General features: G+C 42.8%; 1 protein-coding gene and 1 pseudogene across 1 annotated transcript; both read right to left on the bottom strand.

Annotated features, from left to right (window-relative positions):
- Positions 1–682: 682 nt before the first annotated feature.
- LOC123097673 (non-specific lipid-transfer protein 2) lies at positions 683–1,258 on the bottom strand. The gene has a single exon (XM_044519488.1). It carries the CDS (start codon positions 1,163–1,165, stop codon positions 875–877), a length of 291 nt encoding a protein of 96 aa, XP_044375423.1. The 5' UTR covers positions 1,166–1,258; the 3' UTR covers positions 683–874.
- Positions 1,259–6,199: 4,941 nt separating this feature from the next.
- Positions 6,200–8,959, bottom strand: LOC123097665 (laccase-20-like; annotated as a pseudogene).
- Positions 8,960–24,847: the final 15,888 nt, after the last annotated feature.

Here is a 24,847-nt window from a genome sequence, read left to right as displayed (position 1 = left end):
CAAAGGGGGATGCATGGTTCGCCACCGAGAACAACCAGCATTGCCGGTAGTGCTTCGAGTGTGAGTCCGGTGCACCACGCGCACTCGCCGCTCCACCACCACTGCCGGTCATGGCAGGCGGAGCAGCAGCTGGCAGCATTCCAGCAGGCCTTCCCGTGGATGGTGGCGCCAGTCTACGTCGACCTGACCAAGGAGGAGGAGGACAACGATGATGCTACCTAGATCTACCCCCAGCCGCTGACTGTATTTGTAGTTTTCATTTAATTTTTTAAGATTTAATTAATATAATTAGGACTTTTTGTTGGCTGTTATATTTTTTAAAAATGTCAAAAGCTAGCGCAAATGTGAAATACTTCTGACCGTGTTGGACGCACCTACGAACCGGCAGACAAAAACAAACATTTGCGTCCACCTGACCAACCCAAATGAAGAAAGAACGGAGAAAATCCGCATCAGTTTGAAAGATTGAACGGAGGCCAAGTTCAACATACAGGACGCTGCTAACAATAGCGTCCAGGTGTGGACGTGGTTCGCAACAGCGACCAGGCCTGGACGCTACTAATCATCGGGTCCTTCTTATTTTTCAAAATTCCGACTTTTCCTTACCAGTTTCGGAATTACAAAATTAAAATTTATTATTAATAAAAAAACGGTACGCGAGGAAGAACATGTAAATTGCATATAGCTGGAAACATCATCATTATTGCGTAAATTCAGATACACATCGGTCCACGTACATCGTCAGGGTAGCCAGTCAGTGCAGGGAACAAGCAAACACTGACACATCAACACACACGAAACATGCAGCGAGAGGCCAGAGAGGCGCGCGTGCGCGCTGGGCTCACTCGTGTGGATCCATCATATATGCGTCGGTTTAGCAGGATGGCACGGGCACCTTGCAGGCGGCCATGACCTTCTTGCCGTTGGGGGAGTCGACGTACTGCTTCAGGTTGGGGTCGCGCGCGTACTGGCACATGCACGGCTGCTGCTCCTTCATCTTGCTGCAGCACGACGCCGTGGGCGCCGCGTTCCCGACGATGGCCCCCGCGCACGGGGTCAGCTGCAGCGCGTTGCAGGTCGCCCCCTCCGCGCCCGCCGGCGCCACCATCAGCACCACCGCCGAGAAGGCCAGGAGCGCCACCACCAGCTGGGCCAAGTACTTCATGGCGTCTCTCTGAAACAACAGATTGATCGACTAGTAGTGAGCTACTGGCTTTGAGCAAGTATGGCTTCAGATGGGTGTGAGCGTTTGGGGTGAGATGAGTGGTATTTATAGGCTTGCGATCGAGAGAGTGGCAGTGTTACTTGCATGGTGATGATGAGGAGCTGAGCACAAGTGTAGACGTGGCTAGCTAGTGCGGAACAAGTGAGCAACGCGGATTGGCTGAATTCATATAGGTGCCATCTTGTCAGGAGCACATTGCGCTTATGGAAGACAGGATGATGAGCAGAAATGGTCCACGCACTGCACCACTAGACACACCACCCGATGCAAAGCTGAAAGAGGATAATGGTAGGTAATTCTAGTCGCGCTGAAAGCAACTCAACTAGCATAACAATGCTGGGCGCACTAGCTCTCCGCAACATCGCAAGTGTCGCACAACAGAGGAAAATGCAGATTATTAGAGCATCTCCAATAGATGGTTCAAATGTTGAAATAACTAACTTTTGGACCGTCCGAGGCAAAAAAACGCTATTCCAACGGACGGTCCATATGTAAAAAAAAATTGGACCGCGGCCTCCTCGTGATGTAAAATGCAACACCTCGCGATGCAAATATACATCACGAGATGCATCTGGTCCAAAACCAGCCGCCGCCCGCGAACGCCCAACCGCCACTTCATTTCCGTTCCCGCCCGCGCCCGTCCGCCCGCCCGAAGAACAACCGGCCGGAATCCGCCGCCGCAACCGCCCAAAACCTCGCAGTCGGCGCCGCCACCACCCCACATCGCCGCCGCCGCCCTCCGCCGCCGCCGCCCTCCGCTCCCGTCGCCCTCGTCGCCTCCCCGCTGCCGCCCGGACGCCGCCGAATCGGGTGGTAGCCGGCGCGGGATTCGGTCCCTCCGGCGGTCCGGCTGCCGCGGTAGGCCTCCACCGGGTCTTAGGCTGCCGCCGACCTTCTCCCATCGGCCGTGAGCCTGTCCACGGCGGTTGCGCCGGCCGCACGACCGCCTCCCCGTCGCCTTCCGCCCGGCTGCCGAACTAGTCTTCGCCGCCTGCCGAGCTCCTCTTGGCCGGCCTCCAACCTCATTTCTTATCACCGCCGCCATCCGGAGCCGACCGCAACCGTTAGCAGCAGCCAATCCAACCGCCGGCCATCTTCTTCCACCGCGCGTTGAACAGCAGCCGGGCGGCTGCTGGCCGGTTTTGGACCATGCATTTGGACCATCTATTGGAGTTGCTCTTTTGGACCATCTGATGGAGTTGACCTTTTTTCGGAGCTCCAAAACGCACTTTTAGGCAGTCCAAAATTTACATCTCCGATTTTGGATCATCAAAATTTGGACCATCTATTGAAGATGCTCTTAGATGGATCACTTCTACTTCGATACAACCCCGTAAACACATCAACGAAGGAGATCCCTCCATTCCCCTTTCATAATAAATGGCAGGATAGTCTTTTTGCACCCCCGATACACAGCTTGTGTGTTTTTTAGAATTATATACAGAGTATGTGCCGTCCGTACACAGTCCGGCGTACATGGAAGGTCAACTGGGCCGGCCCAAACAGTCTTGACATGCAAACAGAGTAGCAGTGAAATAGTGGAAAATCCAAAAATATTAGATGCAGCCGCACTCAAACACACGACCTGCTCTTGACATGCAAACATACCGAACCACTAGAACAAGTATGCTATATTGGCCAACTCGCAGTACGGTAATTTAAGATCTTCTGTATTAGGCGGCCGTTTCCTTCCTACTACGGAAAATCAAAAGCGTACAGAGTTCTCGACGTCCAGCTTCACAGTTTGAGCTCATCCAAAGGCCCAAAATGACATTGCAAAGTAAAACATGTTCATTTCTTTTGCTGTTCGGTATTCCATTGTATTTCTTCTTTTTTCTCATTTCTTTCTGAAAACAGGAATGAATCTTCTTTCAAAATTTTATCGCAAAAAAACATTCTTTCAAAACTGTGTGAAGAAATTAAATATTTTCTGAATATGCATTTTAAACATACGAATTATTTAGACACACATTTAGAAATTTTTTAATTACACATTGAACATTTTTTCAATACATGCTAAACATTTTTTATATGGATGTTGACCATTTTTTACATATATTTTTAGGAATTTGAACATGACTTTTTATAAACACAAAACAAATTTGAACGCAAAAATTTTAAAGGTTGTTTGGAATTTCAAATGTGAATTTTTTTAATGTGAAAAAAGGCAAAGAAATTTTTTATGAAAAGCAATGGACTTTTGAAGAATCTCATCTAGATTTTTCAAGGAATAGTTTGGTGAGCGTTCCTCAAGATATGTTCATATAGTATAAGCACATTCAAATGTAGGCAAGCATACAAGCAAATTTGTAGGCAACCCTCTTATGATAAGATCAATAGCTCTAAGATTGCGGGTTATGTCAAGATACTCATCGGGGGTAGGATGCAAGGGATCAATAGAAGGCGCACAAGGGCTAGTAATATACTTGTTCAAATTAAATTCATTGAAAATCTCAAGCATCTCACTTTTCCAAGCACTATAGAACTCTCCATCAAGTATAGGCACTCTACGTCTAATACTCCCAATCATAGACTCATCCATCTTCCTCCAATGATGATTAAACCAAATCAATGGAGACCAAAGATCTGATACCAAGTGTAAGGATCGAGAAAAGGTGTCTAGAGGGGGGGGTGATTAGACACTCGACAAGCAAAAGTGGCAATTTTTTCTTCAAGTTGAGGTGGAGTTTTAGCACAAATTTAAGCATTCACAATACATTTCAAGCAAGCATGGCAAGAGTATAAGTAGCGGAAAGAGTAAGGAATGCTAATTGCAAGAAAGTAAAGGGATTGGATTGGAGTGTGCAAACGCAATGAAGATACGGAGATTTTTGGCGTGATTCTGATAGGTGGCGCTATCGTACATCCACATTGATGGAGACATCAACCCATGAAGGGTAACGATTGCACGAGTCCACGGAGGGCTCCACCCATGAAAGTTCCACAAAGAAGCAACCTATCCCACCATGGCCATCGCCCACGAAGGACTTGCCTCACTCGGGTAGATCTTCATGAAGTAGGCGATCTCCTTGCCCTTACAAACTCCTTGGTTCAACTCCAAAATCTTATCGGAGGCTACCAAGTGACACATAACCAATCTAGGAGACACCACTCTCCAAAAGGCAATAGACGGTGTGTTGATGATGAACTCCTTGCTCTTGTGCTTCAAATGATAGTCTCCCAACACTCAACTCCCTCTCATAGATTTGGATATGGTGGAAAGAAAATTTGAGTGGAAAGCAACTTGGGGAATGCTAGAGATCAAGATTATTGTGGTAGAATTGGAATGTCTTGGTCTCAACACATGAGTAGGTGGTTCTCTCTCAGAAAATGAGTAGTGGAAATGTAGGCACGTTCTGATGGCTCTCTCACAAATGGAGAAGCGGGTGGAGGGGTATATATAGCCTTCACACAAAATCCAACCATTACACACATTTGACCCAACTCGGTCAGACTGAATAGAAGAACTCGGTGAGACCAATTTAGTTCAAAATGTGAACATTAGGAATCTCGGTGGGACCGATGTGCTAGGGCTAGGGCAAAACCTCATCTCGGTGAGACCGATTGCATGAACCCGGTGAGACCGATTTCAGCAAAGATCAAACAGAGAGGATGTCAAGCAAACTCGGTAGGACCGATCGCTCATTTCGGTGAGACCGAAATGTTACGAAGGGAAATAGGGAGTTTGCAAGGCCATCTCGGTGAGATCAAGATCCGTATCGGTGGGACCGAATTGTCTAGTGTTTTGGGCAGTCGCTATGCCAACTGAACTCGGTGGCACCAGATAGATCAAATCGATGGAGCCGAGTTTGACTTTGGGTTTTGGAAATATGTGGAAATGAGGAAGTGGTTGAGGGTTTTGGAGCAATATCACTAAACACTTTGAGCAAGTAGACCATTAAGCAACACCTCATCCCCTTTTAATAGTATTGGATTTCCTATGGACTCAATGTGATCTTGGATCACTAAAATGAAAATGAAGAGTCTTGAGTTTTTTCCAATCTTTGTCCTTATCATTTTGAAGGGGTTCCACATCCTCTTGTCCTTGCCATGCCATTGTTGAACTGATCTGAAGTATACTAGATAAAGGTATTAGTCCAACAAGAGATATGTTGACATTAAATACCAAAATCACCCAGGGAGCACTTGTGCTTTCACTAGTCTACCTTTTCTTTTCTTTACCTATTTTAGCTACTCAACGGTGTTTGTTTCCCATTTTCTGGGTCCAACCCATTTTTTCAAACCCGTTGCAAGCCCATTTCTCACCATTTTTTTAATTTCTTTTAAAGATATGCAACCGAGTTGGAGCGACCCAAGTGTTCATGTTTTTCTTTGGAAAAGCCACCATTGATATATTTTTTAGTTCCCAACCCATTGTGTTAGCTTCCCACCTTTTTTCAAAATCCCATAGTTGTATACAAATCTGACACACCCTTTCGAGTCATATCCTTTTGTATATAACGCTAGTTTGTTCACCAACTCAAAAAATGTTCGCGCTTTCAAAAAATGTATGTGAATCTTAAAAATGTCCGTGTTTAAAAAAAATTGTGTTCACCAATACATAAATATTCACGTTTAAAAAAATCAGAATTTCAAAAGATGTTCTCATTTTCAAGTTTTGTTTACAAATTCGAAAGTGATCGGGAATTTTAAATTTTCTTCATAATTTAAATAATGCTGGGAATTTTTTTAAATTGCTCGCATTCGAAATAATTGTTCACAGTTTCAAAGAAGTGTTCAAAATTTGAAAAATTGGTTGCAATTTTTCAAGTAATATTCATTTATGGCGCTGCCATTAGTTCTTTAGACCTCACGCTACTCATTTGTCATGCCAACTTGTCAAGTTGCAGCGGTTAGCAAGATGTGTCCTCCATCAGGAGGTCTGCAGTTCAAATTGTAGTGCCAGCAACACATTCTTTTTTCACCAATGGACCGGCTCAGTCGGAGAAGGTCCCGTCCTTATGGGCTGGGTGTCGTGGGCAACAAACAAACAGCGAGAAAACGAGATAACTAACAATGCATACAACGGTGGGCTTTGTTTATCTGCCGATGTGAAATGATGTCATAGTTAGTTGAGCTCTAGGCAGACTCTCTTTAGGGTCATACTTCTTTTATTCATTCGTACAACACTTTATCATCTGGATCATCACAGCTTGGATAATCTGCAGGAGGCGGGGGAAGAGTGGTATCCTTTGTTGGTCCGTTCTCCACCACGAATGCCACTGCCATGCCCGAGGATATGTGTTGTTCGATATGGCAGTGCAAGAACCACACCCCTGTTGAGTTCATCATCGTGCATGCAGTTGGTGTCAAAAACTCATATCCCTTAATTCAGCAACAACAACATAAGAATCCATGTAGGAGTATGTATAAACATGGATGCACGCAGCCACGTACCAGGATTACTTGTGACGAATCGGATGGCAGTCCACCCATACATGGGGACGAGGGCCATGTTCCTCACGGGCGGATCCACTAGGTTGTACGCGTGCACATCCTTCTCCTCGTCGTATCTCCCGAACCCTTGTGCGAGGATGAAGAAGTCATGCCCGTGGAGGTGCATGGGGTTAGAGTAGCTGGGCGTCGTCGGCGGTCCCTGAAAAACGATCTCCACTGTGGCGTTGTACCGCACCCTCCACACTGACGTACGTTGCTTTTGACGTGTGGCCCTGGTCGAACACCATCCTCGCCGGTGGCCTGCTTGGGAAGTCCTCCAACGCGTTGATCATTGCGATATCCTCGTTGTAATGTGCTTGGAGGAGCGATGTCGCCGCCGGAAGCTGGAAGGAGATGTTGTTCATGCGGGTCACCATGCAGTAGGATGGTGCTGATGGTACACTGCCTTGTCTGCACAAGTTCCCCGTGTCTACAGCAATGAGCAGCCGCACGTCAACGTCTGCCGGCACTGGCTGCGGCCGCCGCAGGCTGGTCAGGTTGCCATGGAAGTAGAAGGATGTGGTTTCTTCACGAAAGTCTGGCATCTCAGGGACCATTATCGAATCAGTATCGTCTGATATTTCTTTGCTTGGGTCGTTGGCGGTGTAGGACACGACTCCTCGTGAAATGAACACCGGCCGTGTCTGGGAAGGCCCCAACGAGATGATGCCCAGGGCGACCATGTAAAATCTGCCGCCGGGAGGTGCAGCGTCAGCGACGACCAGCGCGTCGACGGTCTCGCCTGGCGCGATGGCGATGGTGTCCGTCGTGTAGGGTTTGACGTAGTTGGCATCCGTAGCCACCACCGTGAACGTATGCCCGGCGATCTTGAAGTAGTACTGCGGGTGGAGCGCAGCGTTCACTATCCGTAACAGATACGTCCGGCCATGCTCCATATTAAGAACATAGTTCTCTTCTGTGACCCCTATATGGTAGTAGGTGAAATCAAATTCCTTAATCTCCTACTTTTAAGACTGCCGTAAAATTGGCAATAATTGGTTACCAGAACACTTATTGAGGTCCCCAAGCTTCCCATTGATCATAGATGAACGGGGCAGATCGGCATAGTTACTTCTCCCGAATCTCCTATCTAACTCCACAAGATCTGTCTCCCGCCATTCACCTGCATGCATGCAATAAACAAACTTTGTGATTAGCTGCTATGCATGCATGTAGTCACCTGGATCTGTCTCCCACTATCTACCTAGTTACCCACACACAAAATACCAGAGCTCTACTCCATCCTTTCTGATTTTATAAGGCTCGTGTGTATATCATTAGACTGACAATTCCACAAATGTAATCATGCATACACTGCGTACAAACCTATAATAATGGGGATCTCCTTGTCAGGTACTGGAAACGGGTATGAGTCGAGACCAGATCTTGGTCGTATGATCAAGGCTCCATGGATGGTTGCACGGAGGCAAGCGACGTGCGCGTGCCACCACAGCGTGCCCTCTTGGCCATTTACGTTGAACCGGTATGTGAAGTTCTTGCTTGGCTGGATTGGGCATTGGGTGATCATCCCTGCCCCATCAGCCCAGCAGTTGAGCTGTTGCTTCACTCCATGCCTGCATATATATATATATATATATATATATATATATATATATATATATATATATATATATATATATATATATATATATATATGGTTATATACATAGGATAATGGTTATATATACATATAAGGTGTCATATTATTTTCTTTTTCTTCCTCCGGGGAACAATGTAACCATGTTTGCCTGAAAAGTGTGCTAAAAACATTGAAAGAAATAACAGTGAATTATTGACAATTTTATGGCAGTCTTGAAAGTACACCAGTGAATTGTGACTCCATGGGGCGACTTGTTGATGACATGAACCACCACAGAGTCTCCTTCCCTGACCTCTAATGCCGGCCCGGGGAGTTGCCCGTTCACCACGGTGACAAGCGTATCGTTGCACATGTGATTCAGCTTCATCTGGCTCACCTACATATTTGCACAAATCGGTAGCTAGATCAGCAAATTAATTAACCTCTGATTACTCACAGAATTAACATGTACTACATATGTTTCTTGTTCAGCTACCCAAAGAAAAGAAATGGTGAGAAAGTACTACTATAGTAGCTTTACTAAGGAGACAGCTAAACAGGACTAGGAGTGCTTACGACAAACGTATGCTCAACGAGCGCCGCGCTGCCCCCAGTGACCGCCGCTGCTAGAAGCACGGCCAAGAGGAAGAACACCACACCGACAACCATGGCTGACACCAGGGACTAGCTCTTCTGATTGATGGATGTGTATGCTTGGCCGACTGACTCAAGCAACACTGGGTATACAAGAGCCACGAGAGCTACTTATAGAAGATGCAGATACCCACGCTTAGCGCCATCCAATTCAATGTAGCAGTGCTTCCACGATGATATGGGCCCGAGAAAACGGGGGCCCTGTTCAACATCCAAAACGGGGGCCCTGTTCAACATTCAAAATTATCCCCTTGATATAACCATTGGCAATTAGGAAAAGAAATTTTTATACTCAAGAAGCTAGCCATTCTAAAAACTCAAAATTAGTACATTATTCGGCATAAACATGCATCCTTCTAGCAGTCCTTGAAACAAAATCTTCAATTTGTTTTTCATAAGCAACCTTCTCCAAAATGCCACTTCATTATTTTGATAAAAACTTATCAAGAGCACATTTTTTAGGTCGAATGATTAGTATATGATGTGTCAGAAATACTAGAACATATGAACAAACGGGAATGAAACAAACTTTGGTTTATTTGGGAAAGAAGATCATGGTGCGGCCAACGGCAATGCTTCTGGAGTTCTGGTAGTCTAGTTAAAGCTCTAGTCGGGCAGCCTAGGTAGAAGCAGCAACAGAATCTAAGAAACAGGGAAGACATGAGAAATCAAAGAAAAAAACACGTGATAAAAATATGTTGGATTGAGGGTGGAGCGTACGTATACATTGGGTTTATTTCAGAGAAACCTTGAAGGAATTAAGCTAATATAGTAAGCATGCACCTTTATAGTCGGATATTGTCTTTGGAGGCCGAGCTCCATGGAGCTCGGTTTTGAAAAATTTGAATTTTGTTGAATTTCATATTTTCTACATTTCAAAAAATTCTGAAAAAAACACACATATATATGAAGGCCTAACACACACGTGTGTAAATTTTCAGGGCAAAATAAGTTGAAATGAGGGCTGTGCAAAAAAGACAAATCTGAGGCTTTTTAACACATGACACTATTCATCCTCCCGGACCAGAAATTTTTCTTTTTTGTATAGGTCACATTTCAACGTTTTTCATTCTGAAATTTTACACACATAGGCATAACATACTTGTTTACTTGCACAATTTTTTTCAGATTTTTTTGAAACCGAAAAGTTTGAATTTTGATTTGTTTTCAAAAAAAGGCCTCCATGGCTCCCGGGAGCCAAACGTCCGTTCTCCTTTATAGTACCTTATATTTGGAAAGAATCTGCGGTGCTGCCATCAATTAACACTGTTTAAATTCGTGATTACTTGCCTTCTTAATGAGGTATTAATCTGATTGGTCCATGGCAATAAGGAAATAAATATCTCCCTACTTTTGGACGTGCATTAACTACGTGACTCCTACATGAAAATAGCCATATGGATACTCCACGTATATGCCAAACTAATAACATCATATTTCCTAATACATCATATATATCTTATTTTTTTTAGGAATGTGGCCGTTTCTTGTGTCTGAGGTCGTATTTCCTAGTACGTGCATGTATAATCTTATTAAAAACAAAGGTATCTAGAAATATATTGGGTATTCTCATGTTTCACTCATCCAAAAATATAAAATACCCAAAAAGTAAATGTGTACATCGTTTTAAGTTTGTTCTACATGGATAAGCTAGTTGTAGGTACATATTAATAAATCTTGCATATACCCAAAAATATTTTGGATATAAACATACCCGAGAATATCTTTGGTACTAAAAAAGTTTACATACTCACAAATTTATTTTGAGATATCTGCATACTCATGACATTTTTGGGTATATACATTGTGTCTCGTTAGTAGGTACCTGATACCTCATGCACGTGCCAATGATTTGGAGTACGTACACCATTTAGATATATACATACCAGATTGTACATACTCATGATATTTTCGAGGTATCTACATACTCATGAAATTTTTGGGTATATTCATTTCGTCTTGTTAGTAGGTATTTGAGATACCCGAGGCATATCCGTAATTTTTATTTGGTATAATACCTCGGCATGCGTATATTCTTAGTACATATAATACCACGGGTATACGTATATTTTTCATTAAGTAATATTTATGGTATGTGTATATTTTCATTAGATATAGTAGCCTACGTATGTGTATATTTTTATTAGGTATAATACATCAACATAATATTTGGAAAAGGATTGCTGCTAGGAAATCAACATAATATATTTTTTGGAAAGTAATCATTGGCCAGTGTAGTAGTGCATGCAAAAGAAAAATGAAAAGCTACTATTTCATTGATTGCATGTCATGCGCTAATAAAATTGGCTTGCCATAAATGGGCCTACGTGCCCAGGCTGGGCACCTAGGTGCCCCAAACCTAGGGGATGAGACTTACCTGCTCCCCGCGCGTGCACCCATCCGTGCTCCCGTATATGTGGCTTGATTTGATTGGAACAAAATAAGACCCGGCCCCACCCCCTTAAAATCAGGGGGGAGATGATTATATTAAAAAGGAAAAAAGAAAATAAGACAGCCGTAGGATGAGGTGGGAGCATGGATGGGAGCATGGGGAGGGAGCAGGCAAGCCGGATCCAAACATAGGTGCCCCAAATATATATATATATATATACACACACGATCTACTTAGAGTACAAGACAAGTCAAAATACTTCCTAGTCTATCATATGTTTTCAAATAATCAATATCCTCAACACCCCCCGCAGTCACAACGGTAGCGACACAGACGGTGAGACTGGAGAAGAATTCGGAGGCAAGCCGACGGACCCCCCCCCCCCCCCCCCACGGTCGATGCATCGCGGAAGACATGGCTGGAGTGGCAACCGACAAGGTTGCAAGCAAGGCGGTAGCCCTTTGTGCTGTTTGTCGAGGTAGCCGAGAGCATAGGTGGTGGGGCATGGTTGAGGTAGTCGTGCGATGAATGCCGTGGTCGATGTCGAGTCGGGGTGGCCAGCGTCGAGGAATTCGCCGTGGAGCCGCGGGCACAAGGAGGCGCCGAGTTAGTCATGGGCGCAGTGGTGTCGAAGTAGTGGTGCACCGGGAAGAAGACGGTGCTAACGACACGTCGCGTCGGGTGTGCCAAACCTAGGGACATGTCATAGACGAAGGCACGCGTCGGTGTTGCCAGCACCGAGCATGCGTAGACGGATGAAGACAAAGTTGACGAAGCGTCACACCAAGCTTGCCAGGCCCGGGGACACGTCATGGATGAAGGCATGCATCGGTGTTGCAAGCACCGGGCATGCGTAGACGAGGGACCTGCACGAGCTGTACGCCATGTCAGAGAAGTCGGAGGGGCGAGCAGAGAAGAACTCAACGACGGTGATGTTGGCAACGGGATGGTGCTTGGACAAACACGAAGGGGGTGGACGGGCGGCGGCTACAGAGGTAGCGGCGGCAGCCGAAGAAGAGTGGCGGCGGAGGTTAGGTTAGTAGCGCGGCGGCGGTGCTCAAAGTAGCTGAGAAATCCAACAGCGTGACGAAGACCAGCGCGGACGATGGCATTCCCGCACCAAGGGAGGCGGCGCGGCGCATAACACGAGAGGTCGACATGCGGGGACAACGGTAGACCGCGGGCCATGACGCAGCGGCGGCGAGCAGGTCAAGGCGACGATGGAAGACCTCGGGGCGGTTGCGGGGACCGCGGGCCACGGCGCTACAGCCCGAACGGGCGGTCCAGTGGCTGAGCGCGGAACGGTGCAACCATGGGGGCGGCCTCGGGGCAGCGGCGGGGACCGCGTATCGTGGCACTATGACCCGAAGGGGCGACGTAGCGGTGGCGCACAAGTCGATGCAACTGCGAGGAGAACCATGGGGCGGCGGCGTTGTGGCTCGACGGAGCGATGCAGTGGCAGCCCGTTGCTCGATCGCTGGAGGGGCACGCTGAACTCGGGGACAATCTTCACGGGACCTGCGGAGGCGCACGCAACCGACGGGCCAGGTCTGTCACATGGCGTAGATCAGGCAGATCCCGACGGCGAGCAGTGATCAAGACGATTGCGCGTGATGTTGAGGTATATAGAATATTTCTTATATGTACATGAGCTATTTAGAATACAAGACAATCCAAAATATTTCTTAGTCTATCATATGTTTCTAAATAACCAATATAGTCAACAACAAATAGAACTGTTTCTTGTGCTTATCATCTGATTTTGCCAAAACAAAAAGTCTGGATTAAAAAAGGTACACAGCGGACGGGACAACGAATCGCCGCAGTGAAGTACATATCGGCTTCTATTAAGTTCTAAGATGCGAGCAGACACAAATCCGGTCAATTATTTAAGATTTTATTTGTGGTTGCAGCTGTCTACGTTGAACCTCAGTTATTTTGCATCCAACATGCGCTGTTCACCTCAACAATCTTGGGTCCCATGCATTGAAGATGTAGTATTTTCTCAGCGTTTGCATTAAAGTGCGTGACAGGGGAGGAGCCAGAGCGTGAATCACATGGGGGTTCTATCATTAGAGAGAAGTATTTTGCTAAATTCTTAGGAGGTTCACTCACGTAAAAATATTTACCAGTCAGTAAAATCTAAAATCTACAGGTCTCCTCTGCACCTACTTAGTGAATGAATGTAGTTACAGCCCTGATTGTTGAAGATATTGATGTTACGTTGAGTCTGGCTCGTCGGCCGTGAATGAATGTCGTTGAGCCAAACCACGGGGACTCGGCAAAAATATATATGCCAAGAATAGCTTACCACAAAGAGGATGACACAGCAACGAGAGGTTATTGCTGAGAAGAAGACGTGGCCAAAAAGGCACAGTCGGCATACAATTTTTTTGGAGGCCGAGCTCTATGAAGGCCTCAAAATGCAAAATTCGAAATTTGTGAAAATTCAAATTTTCACATTTCAAAAAATTCTGACAAAAGAAAATACAGAGATAGATGAAAGCATATTGTGCAAGTGTGTAAATGTTAAGGACGAAATACACTAAAATGAAGGTTGTGCAAAAAAGACAGATCTGGGGCTTTTTAATACAAGATACTATTCATCATCTCAGTCCATGAATTTTCTTTTACGTACGGATTGCATTTCATCCTGAAAATTCACACACCCACGCCTCACATCATTGTTTACTTACACAATTTTTTTGAGACTTTGTTGAAATAAAAAAAAATATTTTTTATTTTTTTCAAAATATTGACCTCCATGAAAACCGAGAGCCAAACGTCCGTTCTTGTAGAAACCCAACAACCATAAGCATCCATCAGTGCTAGACACACAGGTAAAATCTAATGATAATAAAAAAATAGGACGAAGCGTGCCGCGTCAATGGCCTATGTAAACAAACGGTGCAATACATGTGGCTTAACAAAAATGGGCAATTAGACGATTAAAAAAAAGGTACACAGCGGACGGGACAACGAATCGCCGCACTGAAGCACACGTCGGCTTCTATTAAGTTCTGAGATGCGAGCAGACACAAATTCGGTCAATTATTTGAGATTTTATTTGTGGTTGCAGCTGTCTACGTTGAACCTCAATTATTTCCAACATGCGCTGTTCACCTCAACAACCTTGGGTCCCATGCATTGAAGATGTAGTATTTTCTGAGCGTTTGCATTAAAGTGCGTGACAGGGGAGGAGCCAGAGCGTGAATCACATGGGGGTTCTATCATTAGAGAGAAGTATTTTGCTAAATTCTTAGGTGGTTCACTCACGTAAAAATATTTACCAGTCGGTAAAATCTAAAATCTACAGGTCTCCTCTGCACCTGCTTAGTGAATGAATGTAGTTACGGCCTTGATTGTTGAAGATATTGATGTTATGTTGAGTGCCTAGCTCGTCGCCTAGAGCCAAACCACAGGGACTCCGCAAAAATATACTCCCTCCATTCCTAAATATAGAGTGTATAGTTTTTGGCACGGAAATTAAAGAACGCACATGGAGGAAAAATTTCACAAGTTTTGGTCGAGATTACACCTGACTAATTGACATGAGTAAATAGAGGATCTTGCCTGATATAAGGAAATGTAATCAAATTCCAAAAATGAATTATCCAAACGAGTGGTGCAACGCAATGCACCTTATATTTCGGATTTTTCCTCAAAAATCTATACACCTTATATCAAGGAACGGAGGGAGTATATGTCAAGAGTAGCTTACCACAGAAAGGATGACACGGCAACGAGAGGTTGTTGCCGAGAAGAAGACGTGGCCAAGAAGGCACAGTCGGCATATGCTCTTTTTGCTGAGAGTCAAACAAGTACCCACGGCAAAGTGGTGCCACATGGCACGTCTGGCGGTGGTTAACGACTCGGCGACGTCGGCAATGTGTTACTTGTGAACTGCGTTGGGATTTTCCTTTAAGAGGAGGAGAGATACAGTACAGTAGAGATAAGTATTATAACCTCAGTTAAGAACCAATATTATCAAGTTCATGCATTGTCAGGAAAGGAAGACTAGATTTTCATTTGTTATCCGACACTTATTTAGTTTTTTTAAGGAGGATGACCCCAGGCCTCTGCATCAATCGATGCATGTAGCCAGATTGTTAAATAAAAATGTAACAATGTCTTGAGGTCCAAAGAAGCTCATAATCTAGGCAAAAATCAAAAAAATAATCTAAAAAGTGCCACATCCGGCGGTATAGAACTGAAAAGTGTCACATCCGGCGATGAAGAATAAGCTACGATGCCTACACACCTAGCCTATTATTAGCTCGCCAACCAAATCGGCTGAAGATAGCCTGTGCTACCGTCTCCCAGCAGTTGCACACAATAACCAAAAGCTCTCTGAAGTCCGCATGAGTGAGTAACGACCACATACAGATCCAAGTTCTAGCTCTATAGATAACCTACAAAAAAAATAGTGAATTTTGTCTCATTAATAATCATTCCTAGTGTTCCATATAGCCTGAAATAATGCACATATTCCTATCCGAATATGTTTAGTTATGTGTATGTCCACTCAATTAAGCCACGTCCCAAATAACATGTTTATGCTCCTTGGGGGGTGAATGTTAAAAGCTATATGAATTGATCATCATAGTAATTTTGCAAGTGGACATTCGAAAAAAGGTGTTTAATCGATTCATTTTGATCAGAGAAATAACACCTGGAGTTACCAACCCAATTCCTTTTCATCAAGTTATCTTTGGTCAGAATGACTCCTTTATGGACGAACCACATAATGATTTTAATTCGAAACGGAACTTTAATCTTCCAAATGTGCAAAGACCTCGACAATGGCCCGGAATCAATTAAGTCCGAATACATGGATTTCATTGAGAAGATTCTAGCGAATTGTATCCTCCTGATCTGATAGTTGAACATCCATCAACCCACGTACCAGGTGCAACCAAGCATTCCAATGTTCCCCTACTAGGGATCTCCTAAATTGGATACTAAGCGGTATCGAGTTTAATACTGTGGTGAAATAATCCTCCTTTCGTTGCAAACACTGGTACAGCGAGCTACTATACAAACGATTTTTAACCCCTTTCTGCAACGGCATTTTAAACCGTCGCCTAGTGAGTGTGTGCGATAGGGGTTCCTTCCCACATGACACAAAAACCGTCGGGGATAGGGGAGCCTTGATGCAGACGCCTTGCCAAATATAATCATATGCGATGCAGCACACACAATTTTTTGTCACATGTGTGGGATTGGTGATTAATCTTTCTAATGACGCAGTGAAACTAAACAATGTTTCGTACTGAAAATTTTGGTAAACAGTATCTAAGGCACACAGGCCAACATATAAACTGTGTGCGATATGTGACCCATTGCACACGAGTTTTATGTGGAACTCGTCTGCCATGCATGACTCCATCGCACTTGTTTCCAAGCAATTACCATGTGCGAGGATGTTCATTCACAAACGGTCCAAGAGCCCCTTCGCACACATACAGGTGCTACAGACCATTTGTGATTTGTTGTGTATCAGCGATGACTGCGATATGAGTGACATGTGCTTTTCGTTTGGGATCTCACACGTTTCTTGAAAATTTTACGACTGAGATTGTATTTTACATTGGGCACGGTTTACTCTGAGCTCTCTGTGCGATAATATGGTATCTCAAACGGTTTCGGAGCCCCTACGGACACGTAGTAGTGTTGCAAATCGTCAGCGATCTGTTGTGTATCACTGACGGTTCTTCTACGATTGACATATACTTTCTGATACGTCTTCATCGTATCTACTTTTCCAAACTCTTTTGCCCATTTGGACTCTAATTTTCATGATTTTAATGGAACTAACCTGGACTAACGTTGTTTTCAGCAGAATTGCCATCGTGTTATTTTTGTGCAGAAATAAAAGTTCTCGGATTGACTTGAAAATTTACGGAGAATTATTGTGGAATATATAAAAAAAAGTGGTGAAAGAAGTTACCAGAGGGGGTCCACCCAGAGGCCACAAGCCTGGGGGCGTCCCCCTTGGGCGCGCCTAGAGGGCCTGTGGGCCCGCTGGACCTCCTCCGACCCTGACTCCAACTCTATATAACCCTACTCGGGGAGAAAAAATCAAGGAGAAGGATTCATCGTGTTTTACGATACGGAGCCGCCACCGCCTCCTTTTCTTCATCGGAGGGCTGATTTTGAGTTCGTTCGGGGCTCTAAAGAGGGGGATTCGTCGCCATCATCATCACCAACCTTCCTCCATCACCAATTTCATGATGCTCACCGCCGTGCGTGACTAATTCCATCATAGACTTGCTGGACGGTCATGGGTTGGATGAGATTTATCATGTAATTGAGTTAGTTTTATTAGGGTCTGATTCCTAGTATCAACTATTATGAGTTATGATCCGCATACCCCAAGGTGACAACAATTGGGATTCTTTCTGCTGATTACCATAGTTTGAGGAGTTCATGTATTCACTAAGTGCTAATGCTTTGGTCCAGTTCTCTATTAAAAGGAGGCCTTAATATCCCTTAGTTTCCATTAGGACCCTGCTGCCACAGGAGGGTAGGACAAAAAATGTCATGCAAGTTCTTTTCCATAAGCACGTATGACTATATATGGAATACATGCCTACATTATATTGATGAATTGGAGCTTGTTCTATGTCAGCCTAGGTTATGACTGCTACATGATGAATATCATCCAACACAATTATCATTGCCGATCCATTGCCTATGAGCTTTTCACATATTGATCTTGGCCGAGTTACTTTCGTTGTTACCGTTGTTACAATCACTACAAACTGCTATTGTTACTTTTGCCACCGTTATCGATACTTCCATATTACTTTGCTACTAAATACTTTGCTGTAGATATTCAGTCTTTCAAGTGTGGTTGAATTAACAACTCGACTCTAATACTCGTGAATATTCTTTGGCTCCCCTTGTGTCGAATCAATAAATTTGGGTTGAATACTCTACCCTCGAAAACTGTTGCGATCCCCTATACTTGTGGGTTATCAAGACCTTTTTCTGGCGCCGTTGCCGGGGAGCATAGATCTATTCTCTGAGTCACTTGGGATTTATATCTATTGATCACTATGAAGAATCTTAAAGATACCAAAACCAAGATTTTCCCTCTAGGATGAGGGGAGGTAAGGAACTGCCATCTAGCTCTGCACTTGATTCACCTTTTGTTTTGAGTAAGCTTGCGACACCTACGCCTGCTATTTATTCTGATATGTCGCAAGTAATTGATGATGCTACTTCTGCTATGCATGATGCTTATGATGATACTAGTACTTTGCTTGATAAGACTGTGCCACTGGGTGAATTTCTTGATGAACAACTTGCTAGAGCTAAAGATATTGAGAATGTTGAAACTGATAATATTTCCGAAACTGATGAAATTATTGAAACTGAACACTTTGAAACACCTGTTAGACCTAGCTCTACTAGATATGATTTGCCTGTTATGCCTGAGGGTTATGTTATGGATGGAGAGGTAGCTAGGGACTTTCTTGCTTGTAAGAATAGAGATGATCTTAAGAAATTACTATGCAAGTGGAAAGAGAAATCTTTGAATGCTAGAATGCAATATGATCCTAAGTTTGCTACTTCACCTATCTTTGTTACTGATAAGGATTATGAATTCTCTGTCGATCCTGACTTAATCACTTTGGTTGAATCTGATCCTTTCCATGGTTATGAATCTGAAACTATTATGGCACATCTTACTAAATTGAATGTTATAGCCACCTTATTTTCTCATGAGGAAAAAATCACTACTACTATATTATTAAGTTGTTTCCTTTCTCGTTAAAGGGTGATGCTAAGATATGGTTTAATTCTCTTGCTCCTAGTTGTGTGTGTAGTCCCCATGATATTTAACTTTGTGAAAATTGAAGAAGAGAGTCTCCCACAAGCTTGGGGGAGGCATCTCCAATTACTTACTGCTTTGCCTGATCATCCTCTCAAAAGAAATGAAATACTTGATATCTTTTATAATGGACTAACAGATGCTTCTAGGGACCACCTAGATAGTTTGTTGGTTATGTTTTCAGGGAACGGGCTATTGAACAAGCTGAAGTACTATTGAATAATATATTGAGTAATGATAATGATTGGACTCTTCCTGAACTACCTCCTAAGTCAACTCCGAAGAAGAGGGGTATTCTATTTCTCAGTCCTGAAGACATGCAAGAGGCAAAGAAATCTATGAAATAGAAAGGTATTAAAGCTGAAGATGTTAAGAATTTACTACCCATTGAAGAGATACATGGTCTTAATACTCCGACACAAGTAGTAGAGGTAAATTCTCTCTATAGATTTGATGAAGCCATGAAGGTGATATTCCTTATAATAAGTCTTCTAGCCAATGCTTGGATGAATTTGATAATTTTATTGTTATACAAGAAAACTTCAATGCATATGTTAGTAGATAATTGAAAGGAAATGCTTATATGCTTGAACGCTTGTGTGATTATATGTGTAGAACTGTTAATGGTCCCAAGATTGTTAGTAAACATGCTTCCATGGTAAAAACTCAAGTAGAAGAAGTTCTCAAGGCACAAAATGATTTGCTGAATGAAATCAATAATAAGATGAATGATCATGCCATTAGAGTTATAACTAGATGTGACAAAATGACTCAGGAATCTTTATCCTGAAGGCCATCCTAAGAGAGTTGAGAAAGACTCTCAGAGAATTAATACTGATACACCTAGTCCTTCTAAAAAGAAAAAAGAATGATGATCGGACTTTGCATGCTTCTACTGAACCTGCTATAGACACACCTGAGAATCCAAATGATATTTCTATTTTTGATGATGAAACACAATCTAGCGATGAACATGAGCCTAGTGATAATGTTAATGATGATATCCGTGTTGATGCTCCACCTAGTAATAATAATGATGTGGAGATAGAACCTGTTGTTGATCTTGATAACCCACAGCCTAAGAATAAAAGGTATGATAAGAGAAACTACATTGCTAGGAAACATGGTAAAGAAAGAGAACCATGGGTTCAAAAACACATGCCCTTTCCCCCTAAAACATCCAAGAAAAATGATGATGAGGAATTTGAGCGCTTTCTTGAAATGCTTAGACATGTCTTTTTGCGTATGTGTTTGACTGATATTCTGAAAATATCTCCTTATGTGTGTGTGTGTGTGTGTTTGTGTGTGTGTGTGTGTGTATATTGTGACAAATAAAAGAAAGATACCATAAGCTGAAATCTCCACCATGCTTGCTAATTATACATTTAAGGGTGGAATACCAAAGAAACTAGGAGATCCAGGAATACCAACTATACCATGCTCCATTAAAATAAACTATGTTAAAACTGCTTTATGTGATCTAGGAGCCGGTGTTAGTGTCATGCCTTTCTCATTGTATCGTAGACTTCATTTGAATAAGTTGACACCAACTGAAATCTCTTTGCAACTGGCCGATAAACCAACTGCTATACCCATCGTTATTTGTGAGGATATACATGTCGTAGTTACGAATGTTATTATTTTAACAGATTTTAATAGCCAAGCAAACATATGCAAACAATGCAAACATAACAACAATATGTCTAAACAAGACAGCCTGTAAAGAATGCAAGAGGAATCATACTTCCCTAACTCCAAAAATTCTGAAAAATTACCACACTATAGAAAATTTGTTGTTACTCATTGTGAAAAAAATTCATGATTTATCATGTTCTGACTATTCACCAATATTCAAAACATAACAACAAACTTTCTGATTTCAAAATAACAACGTATAGACTTGTAAAATAAGCATGGTAAAGGCTATACTTGACTTTTCTATTGAACTAAAAGATATAAAACATGTCTCTGAATAGCAGCAAGCAAATCTAAACAAAAGAAAATGATGCTCCAAGCAAAACACATATTATGTGGTGAATAAAAATATAGCTCCAAGTAAAGTTGCCGATGAACGAAGACGAAAGAGGGGATGCCATCCGGGGCATCCCCAAGCTTAGGCTCTTGGTTGTCCTTGAATATTACCTTGGGGTGCCTTCGGAATCCCCAAGATTAGGCTCTTTCCACTCCTTATTCCTTAGTCCATCGAAACTTCACCCAAAACTTGAAAACTTCACAACACAAAACTCAACAGAAAACTCGTAAGCTCCTTTAGTATAAGAAAATAATATTACCACTTTTGGTACTGTTGTGAACTCATTCTAAATTCATATTGGTGCTATATCTACTGTATTCCAACTTCTCCATGGTTCATACCCTCGGATACTACACATAGATTCATCCAAATAAGCAAACAATACATACAAAATAGAATCTATCAAAAACAGAATAGTCCGTAGTAATCTGGAAACTTTCCATACTTCTATAACTCCAAAAATTCTGAAAAATTAGGATAACATAGACAATTTGTATATCAATCACCTACATCAAAAGCACGTTGCAATGAATTTTCAAATTTCCTGGACTGAGGGAAAAAGTTTCTGTTTTTGCACAGAATCAAGTCAACTATCATCGACACTATCCCAAAGGCTTTACTTGACACTTTATTGAAACAAAAACTATAAAACATGATTACTAATGTAGCATAATCATGTGAACACATAAAAACAGTAGGGGTAAATATTGGGTTGTCTCCCAACAAGCGCTTTTCTTTAATGCATTTTTAGCTAGGCATGATGATTTCAATGATGCTCACATAAAAGATAAGAATTGAAACACAAAGGGAGCATCATAAAGAATATGACTAGCACATTTAAGTCTAACCCACTTCTTATGCATAGGGATTTTGTGAGCAAACAATTTATGGGAACAACAATCAACTAGCATAGGAAGGAAAAAAAAGCAAAGCTTCAAGATTTTCAACACATAGAGAGGAAACTTGATATTATTGCAATATGTAGAAGCATATGTTCCTCTCTCATAATAATTTTCAGTAGCATCATGAATGAATTCAACAATATAACTATCACATAAAGCATTCTTTTCATGATGCATGAGCATAGAATTTTTATTACTCTCCACATGAGCAAATTTATTCTCATGAATAGTAGTGGGAGAAAATTCAATAAAATAACTATCATGTGAGGCATAATCCAATTGAAAATTAAAATCATGATGACAACTATAATCATTATTCTTTATAGTATACATGTCATCACAATAATCATCATAGATAGCAACTTTGTTCTCATAATCAATTGGAACCTCTTCCAAAATTGTGAATTCATCACTAAATAAAGTCATGACCTCTCAAATCCACTTTCATAATTATCACAATAAGATTCAACACCCTCCAAAATAGTGGGATCGTTACTTCCTAAATTTTACACTCTTCCAAACCCACTTTCATCAATATAATCATCATGAATAGGAGGCATGCTATCATCGTAATAAATTTGCTCATCAAAACTTGGGGGACTAAAAATATCATCTTCATCAAACATAGCATCCCCAAGCTTGTGGCTTTTCATATCATTAGCATCATATATATTCAAAGAATTCATACTAACAACATTGCAATCATGCTCATCATTCAAAGATTTAGTGCCAAACATCTTAATGCATTCCTCTTCTAACACCTGAGCACAATTTTCCTTTCCATCATTTTCATGAAATACATTAAAAAGATGAAGCATATGAGGCAACCTCAATTCCATTTTTTTAGTTTTCTTTTATAGACTAAACTAGTGATAAAATAGAAAACTAAAAGATTCAATTGCAAGATCTAAAGATATACCTTCAAGCACTCACCTCCTCGGTAACGGCGCCAGAAAAGAGCTTGATGTCTACTATGCAACCTTCTTCCACTACTGGAATCTGAAGATTTGCCATCTGCCACCTCTTTGCCGTCTGCTAGAGGACGGCAAAAAATGTCTTTGCCATCAGCCACGGGAAAGCAGACGGCAAAGCGGCAGCAGACGGCAAAGTAATGCTTTGCCATCAGCCATTATTTTGTCGTCCGCTAGCTGACGGCAAAGATGGTGTTTGGCCCACTGGCTAATAAGCACTAACAGGCCCCCTCTTTGTCGTCCGCCAGCAGACGGCAAAGAGTCTGTTGCCATCAGCTTGCGGACGGCAAAGGCGACACGGACGATAATGCTTCAAAATAAGATAACGACCCGTGCCCCCGCCGTCACCCTCTCTCTTTCTTCTCTCCACCCGACGAGCACCGCCCCGCCCTGCCACCCCCACCGGCCCACCACCTCTCAGTCGCCGCCCCCTCCCTGCCTCCCCACCCCCTCCCGAGCCTCCCCACCGCCGCCTCCCTGCTGCAGCCGCCGATGGACCGTCCCCGAGGAGCGCCGCCTGTCACCGCCCCCTACCCTCCTTGTCGCCGCCCCCTCCCCGACCCGTCGCCGCCCCCACCGTGAGCCCCTGCCACCCTGTTTTTTTCTTTTGTTTTTTAGTTTACTTAGTTTTTAGGTTCAATTAATTAAGGTTTTTCTGTTACTACCTCTATAGTGGGGAGTAACATATGTGTGGTAACATGCAACACTTCATTTATTAGGCTATAGACACATCTTGCCTTGATATATGTGATGTTACTCATACTACTAGTAACTAGCTACGTTACCATTTTCCTCTCTTTCTTCATTTATTGCTTGACACATCATCTATTTTATCTAGATATGTGTAACGTTACTATATATGTTACTCCCACTGTGGGTAGTGTCATGCTTTACTCTCATGCTTGGAAATGGGTCTGTCGCCTGCTCGCCGCGGGATCTAAGGCATGTCGGCATAAACGGACCGGCGCAGCTCAGTTACATTAGATTGGGTGCAAAATGGATTGTGTGAAAGAGATGCGCTTGGCACGTAAGCAAGTCAACGGCGCAGGACCAGTCCAAATGTGCCACATCAACAAAATACATTGGATACGGTAGGCCTAACCTAGAGTGACACATTTCTGCGACCTATTTTGACACTTTTGGAATACAGTGATGAAAGTGAACCCTAGAGTCAAGTTCAGGTACTGTGGATGTAATTTACTCGCTGCAGAGGCATTGGCTTGGGCTTGTTTAGTGGTCTATCTTTTTTCTGTTTTCTTACACCCTGCCAGCACACCAGTTAATTAGAGCATCTCCAGCCATTGGCCCCCCTAGTGAAGGAAATATGCCCTAGAGGCAATAATAAAAGTTATTATTTATTTCCTTATTTCATGATAAATGTTTATTATTCATGCTAGAATCGTATTAACCGGAAACATGATACATGTGTGAATACATAGACAAACTGAGTGTCACTAGTATGCCTCTACTTGACTAGCTCATTAATCAAAGATGGTTATGTTTCCTAGCCATGGACAAAGAGTTGTCATTTGATTAGCGGGATCACATCATTAGGAGAATGATGTGATTGACTTGACCCAATCCGTTAGCTTAGCACTTGATCGTTTAGTATGTTACTATTGCTTTCTTCATGACTTATACATGTTCCTATAACTATGAGATTATGCAACTCCTGTTTACCGGAGGAACACTTTGTGTGCTACCAAACGTCACAACGTAACTGGGTGATTATAAAGGTGCTCTACAGGTGTCTCCGAAGGTACATGTTGGGTTGGCGTATTTCAAGATTAGGATTTGTCACTCCGATTGTCGGAGA

The sequence above is a fragment of the Triticum aestivum genome, chromosome 1B, assembly GCF_018294505.1.
Source record: "Triticum aestivum cultivar Chinese Spring chromosome 1B, IWGSC CS RefSeq v2.1, whole genome shotgun sequence".
In the NCBI taxonomy this organism is placed as follows: domain Eukaryota; kingdom Viridiplantae; phylum Streptophyta; class Magnoliopsida; order Poales; family Poaceae; genus Triticum; species Triticum aestivum.
This window is presented reverse-complemented; position numbering and strand designations above follow the sequence as displayed.